Genomic DNA, 15,323 nt, shown 5'->3' on the forward strand with positions numbered 1-15,323 from the left:
CATCTTGGGAAAGGTCATAATTTAATCGACAGCAGTTTTAGATGGTACGTAAGAAAATAATCATGCTTCTTACATCAGCGGCATTTTAGGATGATGACATAACCCTAAATGTTTTTTGCCATCTTGCTTCTTTAAAATAAAGTGCACAGGTATATAAGTGATGTGAATTCCTGGCCTATAAAATAGTACAACTTAAAACTTCAAAGTGATCATTTGAGAAGAAATCTTAAACAGTTTTAAAGGGAAAATTGAAAAAACCTAAAGAATTCCTTTTAAATGTACAATTGGTTAATCCTCTAAATAAAACCTATTAAGAATAACTATTTAAAACTTTTTCTAAGCTCAGCGCCCATAGCACAGTGGTTATGGCACCAGCTACTTACACTAAAGTTGGAGGGTTCAAACCCGGCCTGGGCCAGCTAGCCAGCAATGAGAACTGCAGCAAAACATAGCTGGGTGTTGTGGCAGGCACCTGTACTCCCAGCTACTTGGGAGGCTAAGGCAAGAGATTCACTTGAGCCCAAGAGTTTGAGGTTGCTGTGAGCTGTGGTGCCACAGCACTCTACTGAGGGCTACATAGTGAAACTCTGTCTCAGAAAATAAATAAATAAATAAAATAAAACTTTTTCTAGGGTGGTGCCTGTGGCTCAAAGGAGTAGGGCGCCAGCCCCGTATACCAGAGGTGTCGGATTCAAACTTAGCCCTGGCCAAAAAAAAAACAAACAACTTTTTCTAAAAAAATGTTAAGACGCTAATTTAATAACTTTTGTTTAAAAGTTGAAATTTCTGGCTTGGAGCTCGTAGCTCAGTGAGTAGGGCGCCAGCCACATACACAGAAGGTGGTTGTGGGCTTGAACCCAGCCCGGGCCTGCTAAACAACAACAACTACAACCAAAAAAAAAAAAAAAAAATAGCTGGGCGCTGTGGTGGGCGCCTGTGGTCCCAGCTACTTGGAAGGCTGAGGCAAGAGAATCACTTAAGCCCAGGAGTTTGAAGTTGCTGTAAGCTGTGACTCCATGGCACTCTACTAAGGGTGACATAGTGAGACTGTGTCTCAAAAAAAAGTTGAAAATTCTTGGGCCGGGCATAGTGGCTCTTCCTAGCACTCTGGGAAGCCAAGGGGGATGGATTGCTTGAGCCCAGGATTTCAAAACCAGCCTGAGCAATAGTGAGACCTTGTCTCTACTAAATACAGAAAAACTAGCCAGGTATCCTAGCAGATGCCTGTAGTCTCAGCTACTGGGGAGGCTAAGGCAAGATCACCTGAGTCCAGGAGATTGAGGTTGCTGTGAACTTGATTGATGCCACAATACTCTACCCATGGCAACAGAGTGAGACTGTCTCAAAAAATAAATGAATATGGGTGGTGCCTGTGGATCAAAGGGGTAGGGCGCCAGCCCCATATGCCAGAGGTGGCAGGTTCAAACCCAGCCCGGCCAAAAACTGCAAAAAAAAAAAAAAAAAAAGAATATGGGTGGTACCTGTGTACCTGTGGCTCAGTGGGTAGGGTGCCAGCCCCATGTACCGAGGGTGGCGGGTTCAAACCCGGCTAGCTAGGCCTTGTGGTGGGCTCTTACAGTCCCAGCTACTCAGGAAGCTGAGGGAAGAGGATCTCCTAAACCCAAGAGTTGGTGATTGTTGTGAGCTGTGACGCCAGGGCACACTACTGAGGGTGACAAACTGAAACACTGTCTCAAATAAATAAATAAAAGTTGAAAATTCTCAAATTGATGTTTTTCCTCTACTAACATTAGCATAAGTAGTATAACGAAAGGAATTCCTTTTTTAACCTTAAAATACCAGTTGGGTAGGCTGTTGGGTACTAAAAATTTTACTTTTGCTGCTTAGAAATACCAAAAAGCAAGTTAACAAATTAATATGATGGAGATTCTATCTTTCCTTATGCTTTACTAATTTTTCAGCTACTGAAGTTTAATTTTCTTTTAATTAGATGTAAATAAATTTTCTTTTATTGATTTAGGTGTAAATATCTGTTAGAAGAGAAAGGACAAGAATATATAAACAATATTCATTTAACCCATTCTCTTGAGGAGTCTCTGGTAAGTCCCATCTTGTATAATATATATATTTTCAAATATATCATTTGTTTTACAATTATTTGTGTAAAATTCACAGTATAGTGTTATAAATTAATAATGTGTGATGAGATTTAAAGGGGAGAACTTGAATGCTTCTTATTCAACTTCTAGCTAATCTGAAAAGGGGATCAGAATGAACTGATTTAAGTATCACTTTAGGCAAAAATAAGGTTGAAGAACATAAAGTACTGAATTCCCTTCACCTTGTGAATGTACGCCTTTGTATAATGTGCTTTGTACTCATAAGTAGTTTTAAACTTTTTGAAGACATTTAAAATCTTTTTTTTTTTGAGATGGGTGGCGCCTGTGGCTAAGTGAGTAGGATGCCGGCCCTATATACTGAAGGTGGCGGGTTCAAACACAGCCCTGACCAAACTGCAACAACAAAAAAAAATGGCTGGGCATTGTGGCAGACGCCTGTAATCCCAGCCACTTGAGAGGCTGAGGCAAGAGAATCGCCTAAGCCCAAGAGCTGGAGGTTGCTGTGAGCTGTGATGTCATGGCACTCTACCAACGGCGACAAAGTGAGACTCTGTCTCTAAAAAATAAATAAAATCTCAGAAATATATCTAACTTGATAAGATGAACTGGGGTGGTCAAGACATTAGTAATACATGGAGAGAACCCTGGACTATAATGAGAGACTGGAGTTATCGTGACAGCCCTACCATCAAGTCATTCAGTGTCCCTGGGCCTCAACTTCGTGTCTGTAAAGTTGAAGGGATTCGATTAGATGATCTTTTAACAACATCTAGCTCTGGCAGGCTGTTCCTTCTACCAAAAAGAATTCTAACTTAAAATTCATATTTCTTTTATAGGCAACAACTGCTGAAAAAACACCATCACTAACTAAAAGAATTGGTAAATATGCTTATTAAATTAATATACTTTTAATTTCACTGCTAATTTATTATAGCTTTTTTTTTGAGACAGAGTCTCATTCTGTTGCCCTGGGAGAGTGCTATGGTGTCATAGCTCACAACCATGTCGAACTCTTAGGCTCAAGAGTTCCCCTTGCTTCAGCCTCCTGAGTAGTTATTACTGTAGTGTTCACCACAACGCTCAGATGATTTTTTCTCTGTTTTTGGTACAGACGGTATCTTGCGTTTGCTTAGGCTAGTCTTTTTGGTTTGTTTGTTTTTGTTTTTGTTTTGAGACAGAGTCTTGCTCAGTTGTCGTGGGGTTAAGTGCCATGGTGTCATAGCTCACATTAATCTCAAACTCTTGGGATCAAGTGATCCTCTTGCCTCAGCCTCCCAAGTAGCTGGGACTATAGGCGCCCACCACAATGCCCAGCTATTTTTAGAGACAGGGTCTTTTGCTCAGGCTGGTTTTGAACCAGTGAGCTCATGCAATCTACCTGCCTCGGCCTCCCAGAGTGCTAGGATTACAGGCATGAGCCACTGCTCCCAGCTTTTTTTTTTAGAGACAGAGTCTCACTTTGTTGCCCTCAGTAGAGTGCTGTGGCATCACAGCTCGCAGCAACCTCCAGCTCTTGGGCATAGGTGATTCTCTTGTCTCAGCCTCCCGAGTAGCTGGGACTACAGGCGCCCGCCACAACGCCCAGATATTTTTTGTTGCAGTTTGACTGGGGCCGGGTTCAAACCCGCCACTCTCGGTATATGGGGCCAGTGTCCTACTCGCTGAGTCGCAGGTGCCGCTCTATTATTATTTTTCTAAGACTGTCGTGTGCAGTAGTGAGAAGGAGGAAAAGAGTATATTATAGTTATTTGTGGGGTGGAAAGATAGTCTTTCAAGGTCACAACAGTATATTTATTTAAGATCAGATCTTTAGCAGATTACAGTAGCTCACACCTGTAATCCTAGATCTCTGGGAGATTGAGGCAGGAGATCAGGAAGTCAAGATCAGCCCGGGCAACATACACAGACCTTGTCTGTACAAGAAATAAAAATAAGGCTCGGTGCTTGTAGCTCAGTGGCTAGGGCACCAGCCACATACACCGGAGCTGGCAGGTTCGAACCCAGCCTGGGCCTGCCAAACAACAATGACAACTACAACAAAAAATAGCTGGGGGTGGCACCTATGGCTCAGTAGGTAGGGCACCGGACCCGTATACCAAGGGTGGCAGATTCGTTACCGGCCCTGGCCAAAGTGCAACAACAACAAAAACAAAAAAATAGCTGGGCGTTATGGCAGGCGCCTGTGGTCCCAGCTGCTCTGTAGGCTGAGGCAAGAGAATCACCTAAGCCCAAGAGCTGGAGGTTGCTGTGAGCTGTGACACGATGACACTCTACTGAGGGCAACAAAGTGAGACTCTGTCTCTTAAAAAAAAAAAAAAAAAGCTGGGTGTTGTGGCGGTTGCCTGTAGTTCCAGCTAGCTGGGAGGCTGAGGCAAGAGACTCCCTTAAGCCTAAAGAGTTTAAGGTTGCTGTGAACTGTGATGCTACAGCACTCTAACCAGGGTGACATAGTGAGACTCTGTCTCAAAAAAATAAAATCAATAGATAAAAATAAGATAAAAGAAATAAAAGTAATAGGCAGACATAGTGCTGCGTGCCTATTGTCCCAGCTGCTAGGGAGCCTGGAATGGGAGGCTCACTTGAACCCAAGAGGTTAGGGTACAGTGAGCTATTGATTGTTGCCAGTGCATTCCAGCCTGAGTAAAAGAGCAAAGCTCTATCTCGAAAAAATATGAGTGGGCAGCGCCTGTAGCTCAACAGAGTAGGGTGCTGGCCCCATATGCTGGAGGTGGTGGGTTCAAACCCAGCTCTGGGCAAAAACTGCAAAAAAAAAAAAAAAAATAGCTCAGTGAGTAGGGTGCCAGCCACATACACTGAAGGTGGTGGGGTCCACCCCGACCCAGGCCTGCTAAACAATGACAACTGCAACCAAACAAAATAGCTGGCCGTTGTGGCAGGCACCTGTAGTCCCAGCTACTGGGGAGGCTGAGTCAAGAGAATCACTTAAGCCCAAGAGTTAGAGGTTGCTGTGCCCTGTGATGCCATGGCACTCTGCCAAGGGGGAGACATAGGGAGACTCTCGTCTCAAAAAAAAAAAAATGAAATTGCTATAAATTTAAGAATTTAATGAAATGCTTATAAATTTTAGTCAGATATGGCTCGGTGCCTGTAGCTCAAGCAGCTAAGGTGCCAGCCACATACACCAGAGCTGGAGGGTTCAAATACAGCCTGGGCCTGCCAAACAACAATGACAACTGCAACCAAAAAATAGCCAAGTGTTGTGGCGGGTGCCTGTAGTCCCAGCTACTTGGAAGGCCGAGGCAAGAGAATAGCGTAAGCCCAGGAGTTGGAGGATGCTGTGACCCGTGATACCATGGCAATCTACCCAGGCCAACAGTGTGAGGCTTTGTATCAAAAAAGTACTATGCCCTACTCACTAAATAAATAAATTTTAGTCAGATTATAGTGTTTTTTTAATTAAATCATAAACACACATTGATCATGTATACAGTAATGCATTTATAGGGTACAATGTGCTGATTTCATATAGAATTAGGCATGTTTACATCACACCTGTTTTTTTTTGTCTTTTTTTTTTAGAGACAGAGTCTTACTTTGTCGCCCTCCGTAGAATGCCGTGGCCCATAAAGTAGGTTGTATGTGGTGGCATGTGCCTATAGTCCCAGCTACTCAGAAGACTTAGATAGGAGGATCACTTGAGCCCAGGAATTCCGGGATGTAGTGCACTATGCCAATCAGGTGTCCACACTAAGTTCAACATGAATATGATGACCCTCTGGGAGCCAGGGACCACCAGGTTGCTTAAGGCAAGGTGAACCCACCCAGATTGAGCTGATCAAAACTTCTATGCTGATTAATAGTGAGACTGCAACTGGGAATAGCTACTGCACTCCAGCTGGGGAAACATTGTGAGACCCTATCTCTTAAAAAAAAAAAAAAAGCCATAAAGTGGGCAGAGAATGATACTATGTTAAGCAAAAGTTATTGTTATCTTCACTTTTCCTTTTTTTTTTTTTGGATACAGCCTCAAGCTGTTGCCCTGGGTAGAGTACCATGGCATCATAGATCACAGCAACCTCCAACTCTTAGGCTCAAGTGATCTTCTTGCCTCAGTTTTTCTATTTTTAGTAGACATGGGGGTCTTGCTTTTTTGCTCAGGCTGGTCTCGAACCCGTGAACTCAAGCTATTCACCTGCCTCAGCCTCCCAGAGTATGAGGATTATAGGTATGAGCCACCGCGCCCGGCTTCGCTTTTCTTTTAATTAATAATTTTATTTTTTTTCCTCTAACCTGCTTCAGAGAAAGATATCCCCACTTTTCAGATGAAGAAACATTTAGAGAGGTTACAAAGGTTGCCTGTTCCTAACCCGTTTTCCCGAAAATAAGACATCCTCCGAAAATAAGACCTACTTACAGGGAAGATAAGACGTCCCCTGAAAATAACACCTAGCGCATCTTTGGGAGCATACCTTAAAATAAGACACTGTCTTATTTTCGGGGAAACAGGGTAGATATATTTTAAGTTATTAGTGTAACTGGGCCTATAAATAAGGTCTAAATCTTACATCACACTGAGGATCTCGTTTTCAATTTAGGCATCGTGTTTAAAAAATAATAGAAAGCTAATTTAGAAACTGGTGATTCTCCACTCCCTATACTTATAGCATCACGTATTTAGTATCTTAAGATTATACAGCAGTGGTTCTCAACCTTCCTAATGCTGCAACCCTTTAATACATTTATTTCCTCATGTTGTGGTGACCCCCAGCCATAAAATTATTTTCTTTCTTTCTTTCTTTCTTTCTTGTTTTTTTTTTTTTTTTTAGAGACAGATCTGTCTCACTTTATCACCCTCGGTAGAGTGCAATGGCATCACAGCTCACAGCAACCTTCAACTCCTGGGCTTAGGCAATTCTTTTGCCTCAGCCTTCCGAGTAGCTGGGACTACAGGCGCCTGCCACATGCCCAGCTATTTTTTTGTTGCAATTCTCATTGCTGTTTTAGCTGGCCGGGGCCAGGTTCAAACCTGCCACCCTCAGTATATGGGGCCCGCACCCTACCCACTGAGCCACAGGCGCCGCCCCATAAAATTTTATGGTTGGGGGTCAACACAACATGAGGAACTGTATTAAAGGGTTGTGGCATTGGGAAGGTTGAAAAATACTGTTATACAGCAAGAGAATACTATATGTATTCACAAATGTGCTTGAAAAGGAGAGCTACTTTGATACCTTTTGATATGGGTTTTGGTAATTTTTTTTTTTTTTTTTGAGACAAAAGTCTCACTTTGTTGCTCTCGGTAGAGCTGCATGGTGTCATAGCTCACAGTAACCTCAAGTAGCTGGGACTACAAGCGCCTGCCACAGTGCCCGGCTGTTTTTTTAGAGATAAGGTCTCGTTCTTGCTCATGCTGCTCTGGAACTCGTGAGCTCAGTGGAGCTCACTGGCTGGTTTTGGTGATTTTTATTATTTATTTATTTATTTATTTATTTATTTATTGGAGATAGGGTCTCACTCTGTTGCCTAGCTAGAGGCCTTATCACTCTGTTGCCTGCTAGAGTGTGGTGGCATCATCATAGCTCACTGCAACCTCAAACTCCTGGGCTTAAATGATCCTCCCATCTTGACCTCTTAAAGTGGTAGGAGTGAGGGCAGCGCCTGTGGCTCAGTTGGTAAGGCGCCGGCCCCATATACCGAGGGTGGCGGGTTCAAACCCGGCCCCAGCCAAACTGCAACCAAAAAATAGCCGGGCATTGTGGCGGGTGCCTGTAGTCCCAGCTACTCGGGAGACTGAGGCAAGAGAATCACTTAAGCCCAGGAGTTGGAGGTTGCTGTGAGCTGTTTGAGGCCACGACACTCTACCGAGGGCCAGAAAGTGAGACTCTGTCTCTACAAAAAAAAAAAAAAAAAAGTGGTAGGAGTGAGACACTAAGCCTACCCTGATACGGGGTTTTTTGTTTGTTTTGAGACAGTCTCAAGCTGTCACCCTGGGTGGAGTGCTATGGCGTCACAGCTCACAGCAACCTCAGACTCTCTTGCCTCGGTCTCCCAAGTAGCTGGGACTATAGGCACCCACCAAACGCCTGGCTCTTTTTGTTGTTGCAGTTGTCATTGTTGTTTTAGGAGGTCCAGGCTGGTGTATGTGGCTGGCGTCCTACCCACTGAGCCATGGGTACCACCTGTTTTGTTTCTTTTCTTTTTTTTTGCAGTTTTTGGCTGGGGCTAGATTTGAACCCTCCACCTCCGGCATATATGGGGCCAGCGCCCTACTCCTTTGAGCCACAGTCACCACCCTTTTTGTTTGTTTTTTAATAGAATCTCACACTCTGTTGCCCTAAGTAGAGCACCATGGCAACACAGGTCACAGCAACCTTAGGCTTAAGCAATCCTCTGCCTCAGCCTCCCAAGTACCTGGGACTACAGACATGCACCACTATACTGAGCTATTTTTTCTATTTTTAGTAGAGATGGGAGTCTCCCTCTTGCTTAGGCTGGTCTCCAGCTCCTAAGCTCTAGCAATCCATCTGCCTCAGACTTTGAGAGTGCTAGGATTATGGGTCCGAGCCATGGTGTCTGGCCCTGATATGTTTTTTTTTTTTTAAATGGGCATAACAATATAGTCTAGGTGGCGCCTGTGCCTAAGTGAGTAGGGCACCAGCCTCATATACCAAGGGTGGTGGGTTCGAACCCAGCCCTGGCCAAACTGCAAACGAAACATAGCCGGGCGTTGTGGCAGGCACTTGTAGTCCCAGCTACTCGGGAGGCTGAGGCAAGAGAATTGCCTACGCCCAAGAGCTGAAGGGTGCTGTGAGCTGTGACACCATAGCATTCTACCAAGGGCAACAAAATGAGATTCTGACTCAAAAAAAAAAAAAAATACATATATATATATATATATATATGTATTTATATATATATGTACGCCAGCCCCATATGCCGGAGATAACGGTTTCAAACCCAGCCCTAGCCAAAAAAAAACTGCCCCCAAAAATTATATGTGTATGTGTGTGTGTGTGTGTATATATATATATATATATATATAGTCTAAGAAATCATTTGGTCCAGGCTATACTTTTTTCCACCCTTTTTTTGGGAGAGAGAGAGAGTCTCACTTTGTTCCCCTTGGTAGAGTGCTATGGCATCAGAGCTCACAGCAACCTCAGACACTTGGGCTCAAATGATTCTCTTGCCTCGGCCTCCAGAGTAGCTGGGACTATAGGCACCCACCACGATGTTCAGCTATTTTTATTTATTTATTATTTTTTATTTTATTTTATTTTTTGAGACAGAGCCTCAAGCTGCCGCCCTGGGTAGAGTGCTGTGGCATCACAGCTCACAGCAACCTCCAACTCCTGGGCTCAAGTGATTCTCTTGCCTCAGCCTCCCAAGTAGCTGGGAGGCACCCACCACAATGCCTGGCTATTTTTTGGTTATAGCTAGGACTACAACCTCCCAAGTAGCTGGGAGGCACCTGCCATAACACCTGACTATTTTTGGTTGTAGTTGTCATTGTTGTTTGGATTCGAACTCGCCAGCTCTGGTGTATGTGGCTGGCACCTCAGCCGCTTGAGCTACAGGCACCGAGCCGATGCTCGGCTATCTTTAAAGACAGGGTGTCACTCTTGCTCAGACTAGTCTTGAACCCGTGAACTCAGGCAATCCACCCACCTTGGCCTCCCAGAGTGCTAAGGTTACAAGGCATGAGCCACTGTGACCAGCCTTAGCCTATATTTTTAAAGTTATTCAGAAACAAAGATTCTGTAACTTCTTTTCTTTTTTTATTTTTTTGATATGGGTGTCTTACTCTGTTGCCCAGACTGGAGTGCTATGGCTATTCACAAATGCAGTCATCACACTGAGAAGCCTCAGTATCTTCACCTCAAGCAGTCCTTCTTCCTCAACCTCCCTAGTGACTGTGACTACAGCCGTGTACCACCAGACCCAACTTCTGTAACTTTTCTTTTTCCTGACTATCATGATCATATTATTCATGGAATTAATGGAATATCTGGCGTGGAAGGAACTTTGAGCTCTTGAAGCTTTAACTGTCAGGGACAAAGCTGAAGTCCACAGACAATGGAGATAACTATTCCAATGTTACACGGTGACTCAGGCAGGAGTGGCACCCTCAACTCTTAAACCCTAAGCTAGTTTGCATGACTCTTCAAGGGCCACCACCCAGAGGTGGAGAAGAAAGATCCTCCCCACTTCTCTCTTCCTTTTAATTCCCTTTTAATTTATTTTTCGTTAGTTTGAATCCTTGAGGGGTATAGCATTGTACAGATTCTGTGTCCAGCAGCCTTAGTGGTAAATTTGCTTTAGAATCTGGTACAGGCCATGCCACTGTTGCCATGGGACTGAGTTACCTTTTTCCATATTACTCTGGTTTTGTTTTTTGTTTAGTCTGTTGCCAGAAGTAATTGTGGTCTTCTTTGCTTTGTGTAAATAAGCACATCTCTTTCCCAAACAGTATTCAGTTTCTTCTTAGGCATAAACAACTTCAGTTCTAAGAAGAGTTATGTATTCTTTTTGATTCTGTCAGGGTAGTAGTCTGCTCTCAATTCTTGGTGTGCTCTTGGCCAAAGAATGATCAGATATACTAAATGTTGAGTCCAGCCTCTTAGGTTTTAGTATATTTACAAGGTTGTGTGATCATTACTGCTATTTAATTGCAGAACCTTGCATAACTCCCCAAAAGAAGTTCTGTAGTCCCTCCTGCCATGTATGGTGGCTCACACCTATAATTCTACTACTGTAGGAAGCCAAAGTGGGAGGACCCCATGAGCTCAGGAGTTTGAGACCAGCCTGAGCAGGATTGCAACCCTGTCTCTAGTACAACAGAAAAATCAGCCAGATGTTGTAGTACAGACCTATAGTCCCAGCTACTCGGGAGGCTGAGGCAGGAAGATCATTTGAGCCCAGGGGTATGAGGTTACTGTGAGCTAGGCATATACCATGGCACTCCAGCCTGGGCAACAGAGTGAGACTCTGTCTCAAAAAAAAAAATAGTCACTCCCCATTTCCCTCCCTGCCTCCACTAGGTACCCACTAATCTATTTTCTGTCTGTATGACTTTGCCCATTCTGGACATTTAATGGAATCATGCAATAATGGCCTCAAGATTCATCCATGTTGTAGCATATATGAATACTTCATTCTCATATATGGAATGGAGAAATATTCCATTGTATTTTTTTTTTTAAGAGACATTGCTATTGCCCTTGGTAGAGTGCCAGGATGTCATAGCTCACAGCAATCTCCAACTCCTGGGCTTAGGCAATTCTCTTGCCTCAGCCTCCCAAGTAACTGGGACTACAGGTGTCCACCACAACACCCAGCTATTTTTTTGTTGCAGTTTGGCCAGGGCTGGGTTCGAACCTGCCACCTTCGGTATATGGGGCCAGTGCCCTACCCACAGAGCCAAAGGCACCGACCCCCCCCCCCACTGTATGGTTGATACTACATTTATTCATTTGTCATTTGGTGGACATTTGGCTTGTTTATATTTTTTGGCTGTTATGAATGATGCTGCTATAAACACTGGTGTATAATTTTTTTTTTTTTTTTGTAGAGACAGAGTCTCACTTTATTGCCCTTGGTAGAGTGCCGTGGCCTCACACAGCTCACAGCAACCTCCAACTCCTGGGCTTAGGCGATTCTCTTGCCTCAGCCTCCCAAGTAGCTGGGATTATAGGCACCCGCCACAACGCCCGGCTATTTTTTGGTTGCAGTTTGGCCGGGGCCGGGTTTGAACCCACCACCCTCGGCATATGGGGCCGGCGCCCTACCCGCTGAGCCACAGGCGCCGCCCAGTGTATAAATTTTTGTGTAGACAAATGTTTTTAATTCTAGTTGGTATTTATGTCAGGCATGGGAACCAGATATCAGGTCTGTGTTCTCTGGTTCCCAAGAATACAAGAATAGTTATTGCTACCCAGTTGAGGGAATAATTTAAGCACAGAGTACACAAAGGATAATACATTCCCAAAATCAGTAGAGAGTGGATTGCTCCAATAAGGAACCATAGTCTCCCAGGGTTAGGGTATGTCATTTTATGCTAATCTTTAATCATATGCTAAGGTAGGGTAGAATATTCATGAATATTCTTAGAAAGGGGTGGAGAATTCTTCGAATGTTGAATCATTCCCTTTTCTATCCTGAAAGGCAATTTCCAAGGGTTGCCATGGTACTTGTAAACTGTCTTGGCACTGATGGGTATGATTTTTACTATGTTAATGATAGTAGTTCACTTGAGGACACCGTCACCTTGCTTGTACACATGCTCAAAAGACTGTCCTTGGTAGCCAGGCATTGTGGCAGGTGCCTATAGTCCCAGCTACTTGGGAGACTGAGGCAAGAGAATCAATTTGCTTAAGCCCAAGAGTTAGAGGTTGCTGTGAGCTGTGATGTGTCAGCACTCTACCGAGAGCAGCATAGTGAGACTCTGTCTAAAAACAAAAAAGACTATTCTTGGAAGCACCCTTGATATGTCATCTCCTCTTTCTTGGTAGCCCCCTATGGTCAATTCATTCCTGCTAGTAGACAAAGCATCTCATAGCACCATCTATTCTCCTTCCTCCCTCCTCATCCCCACATAACATATGTTCAGGGATGGAATTCCTGGGTCATGTAGTACTATGTGGTACTACTGATGAAACATCAGACAATTTCCAAAGTGGCTGCAGCATTGAATTGTAAGAGCTCTTTTTTTTTTTGAGACAGAGTGTTATTTTGTCGCCCTCAGTAGAGTACCATGGCGTCACAGCTCACAGCAACCTCCAGCTCTTGGGCTTAAGCGATTCTCTTGCCTCAGCCTCCTGAATAGCTGGAACCACAGGCACGTGCCACAACGCCCGGCTATTTTTTTTGTTGCAGTTTAGCCAGGGCTGGGTTTGAACCCACCACTCCCACTATATGGGGCCCGCGCCTGGCTCACTGAGCTACAGGCACCACCTGTAAGAGCTCATTTATTCATAGTATTATAGTTCCTTGTATGCACACATATAAACTCCTTGTCAGATACATGATTTGTAAATATTTTCCTTCTTTCTTTTTCTTTTCTTTTCTTTTTTTTTTTTTTTAGAATGTCCCCTCAGTAGAGTGCTGTGGCATCACAGCCCACAGCAACCTCCAACTCCTGGACTTATGTGATTCTCTGGCCTCAGTCTCCCGAGTAGCTGGAACCACAGGCACCCACCACAATGCCCAGCTATTTTTTTGTTGTTGTTGCAGTTTGGCCAGGGCCAAGTTTGAACTCGCCACCCTCAGTATATGGGGCCGGCACCCTATCCACTGAGCCACAGGTGCCACCCGATTTGTGAACATTTTCTCCAGTTTTGTGGGTTGTCTTTTCACCTCTTGTTGGTGTTCTTTGAAGTACAAATTTTTTTTTTTTTTTTGAGACAGAGCCTCAAGGTGCCGCCCTCGGTAGAGTGCTGTGGCATCACAGCTCACAGCAACCTCCAACTCTTGGGCTTAAGTGATTCTCTTGCCTCAGCCTCTCAAGTAGCTGGGACCACAGGCGCCCACCACAATACCTGGCTATTTTTGGTTGTAGTTGTCGTTGTTTGGTGGGCCAGGGCTAGATTCGAACCCACCAGCTCTGATGTATGTGGCTGGTGCCCTAGCCACTTGAGCTGCAGGCACCGAGCTAGCACAAAATTTTTTAATTTTGATGAAATCTAATTTATCTATTTTTTGTTGTTGTTCCTGCTTTTGGTGTCATATTTAAGAAACCATTGCCTAATCCAGGGTCACAAAGATACATACCTATGTTTTCTTCTAAAGAATTTTATGCTGTTCCCTCTTACTTTCAGGTCTTTGATCCATTTTGAAGGGTTTTTTTTGTACATGGTATCTGGTAGGGGTCCATTTTCTTCTTTTTCAAGTAGCTATCTAGTTGTCCCTCCTTTTGGATAAGTTGAGTTTGGGGACCTCAAAGTGGAAGGAAATAAAGACCTGGTACTCATATCAATGAGAGTAAGATGGTAGTGGTAGGTTGTCTGGAGAGATCACATTGAATTAGGTGGGCAGAAGTAAATGGCAATAAGGCAAACTGGAAGAAAAAAAAAATCAAGTCAGAATTAGAAGCAGGAAAGTGCAACTTCCACTTGCCTTCTGGACATTTGTACCTCAGATTTCCCAAAGTATCTCAAATTTAGCATCTGTTAAAAACTGCACAGACTGGATGTAGTCCTGTTCTTTTTTATCCTATATTGCTTAATAGCACCACGTTCACAAAATTGCCAAATAACTTTGGTCATTCTAAGCTATTTGCTCTCCTCAATCCCTCTGTGTTTCATTAATCACCAGGTCTGATGGAGTCCATCTTTTTTTTTTTTTTTGAGACAGAGCCTCAAGCTGCCACCCTCGGTAGAGTGCTGTAGCATCACAGCTCACAGCAACCTCCAACTCCCAAGTAGCTGGGACTACAGGCACCCACCACAATGCCTGGCTTCTTTTTTAGAGATGGGGTCTTGGGTGGCACCTGTTGCTCAGTGGGTAGGGCGCCAGCCCCATGTACCCAGGGTGGCAGGTTCAAACTCGGCCCTGGCCAAACTGCAACAACAAAAAAATAGCTGGGCATTGTGGCGGGTGCCTGTAGTCCCAGCTACTCGGGAGGCTGAGGCAAGAGAATCACCTAAGCCCGGGATTTGGGACTACAGGTGCCCACCACAATGCCTGGCTATTTTTTGGTTGTAGTTGTCATTGTTTGGCAGGCCCGGGCTGGGTTTGAACCTGCCAGCTCCGGTGTATGTGGCTGGCACCCAGCCACTGAGCTACAGGTGCCAAGCCCAGGCCCTTACTTTTCATCTAGGCTACTGTATAGTCTCCTCATTCGTCTTTTGTCTGCATTTTAATCTCCAAACAGAGTTTTTCTTTATCAAGCACAAATCTTAAATTATTTTCCTACCTAAAAAATATCTTTTTGTGTACCATAAATGTTTTTCCTTCATTTTTTTTTTTTTTTGAGACAAACTCTCAATTTGTCACCCTCAGTAGAGTGCCCTGGCGTCATAGTTAACAACAACCTCAAACTCTTAGGCTCAAGCGATTCTCTTGCCTCAGTCTCCCGAAGACCTGGGAATACAGGCGCCCGCCACAATGCCTGGCTTATTTTTTAGAGATGGGGTCTTGGGTGGCGCCTCTTGCTCAATGGGTAGGGTGCCAGCCCCACGTACCGAGGGTGGCGGGTTCGAACTCAGCCCCTGGCCAAACTGCAACAACAAAAAGAAAATAGCCAGGCATTGTCGCAGGTGCCTGTAGTTCCAGCTACTTGGG

At 44.2% G+C, this 15,323-nt stretch overlaps 1 protein-coding gene across 7 annotated transcripts in view; it reads left to right on the forward strand.

Moving 5' to 3' along the window:
- The window catches only part of XIAP (X-linked inhibitor of apoptosis), a 55,327-nt gene that overhangs the window by 28,887 nt on the left and 11,117 nt on the right, over positions 1–15,323 (forward strand). For all 7 annotated transcript variants that reach the window (XM_053581045.1, XM_053581050.1, XM_053581044.1 and 4 more), the window contains 2 exons: positions 1,982–2,060; positions 2,918–2,960. In XM_053581045.1, the coding sequence (XP_053437020.1) occupies positions 1,982–2,060; positions 2,918–2,960 (122 nt within the window). The remainder of the gene's footprint in view (positions 1–1,981; positions 2,061–2,917; positions 2,961–15,323) is intronic.

This window comes from Nycticebus coucang, chromosome X (genome assembly GCF_027406575.1).
Source record: "Nycticebus coucang isolate mNycCou1 chromosome X, mNycCou1.pri, whole genome shotgun sequence".
Taxonomy (NCBI): Eukaryota; Metazoa; Chordata; class Mammalia; order Primates; family Lorisidae; genus Nycticebus; species Nycticebus coucang.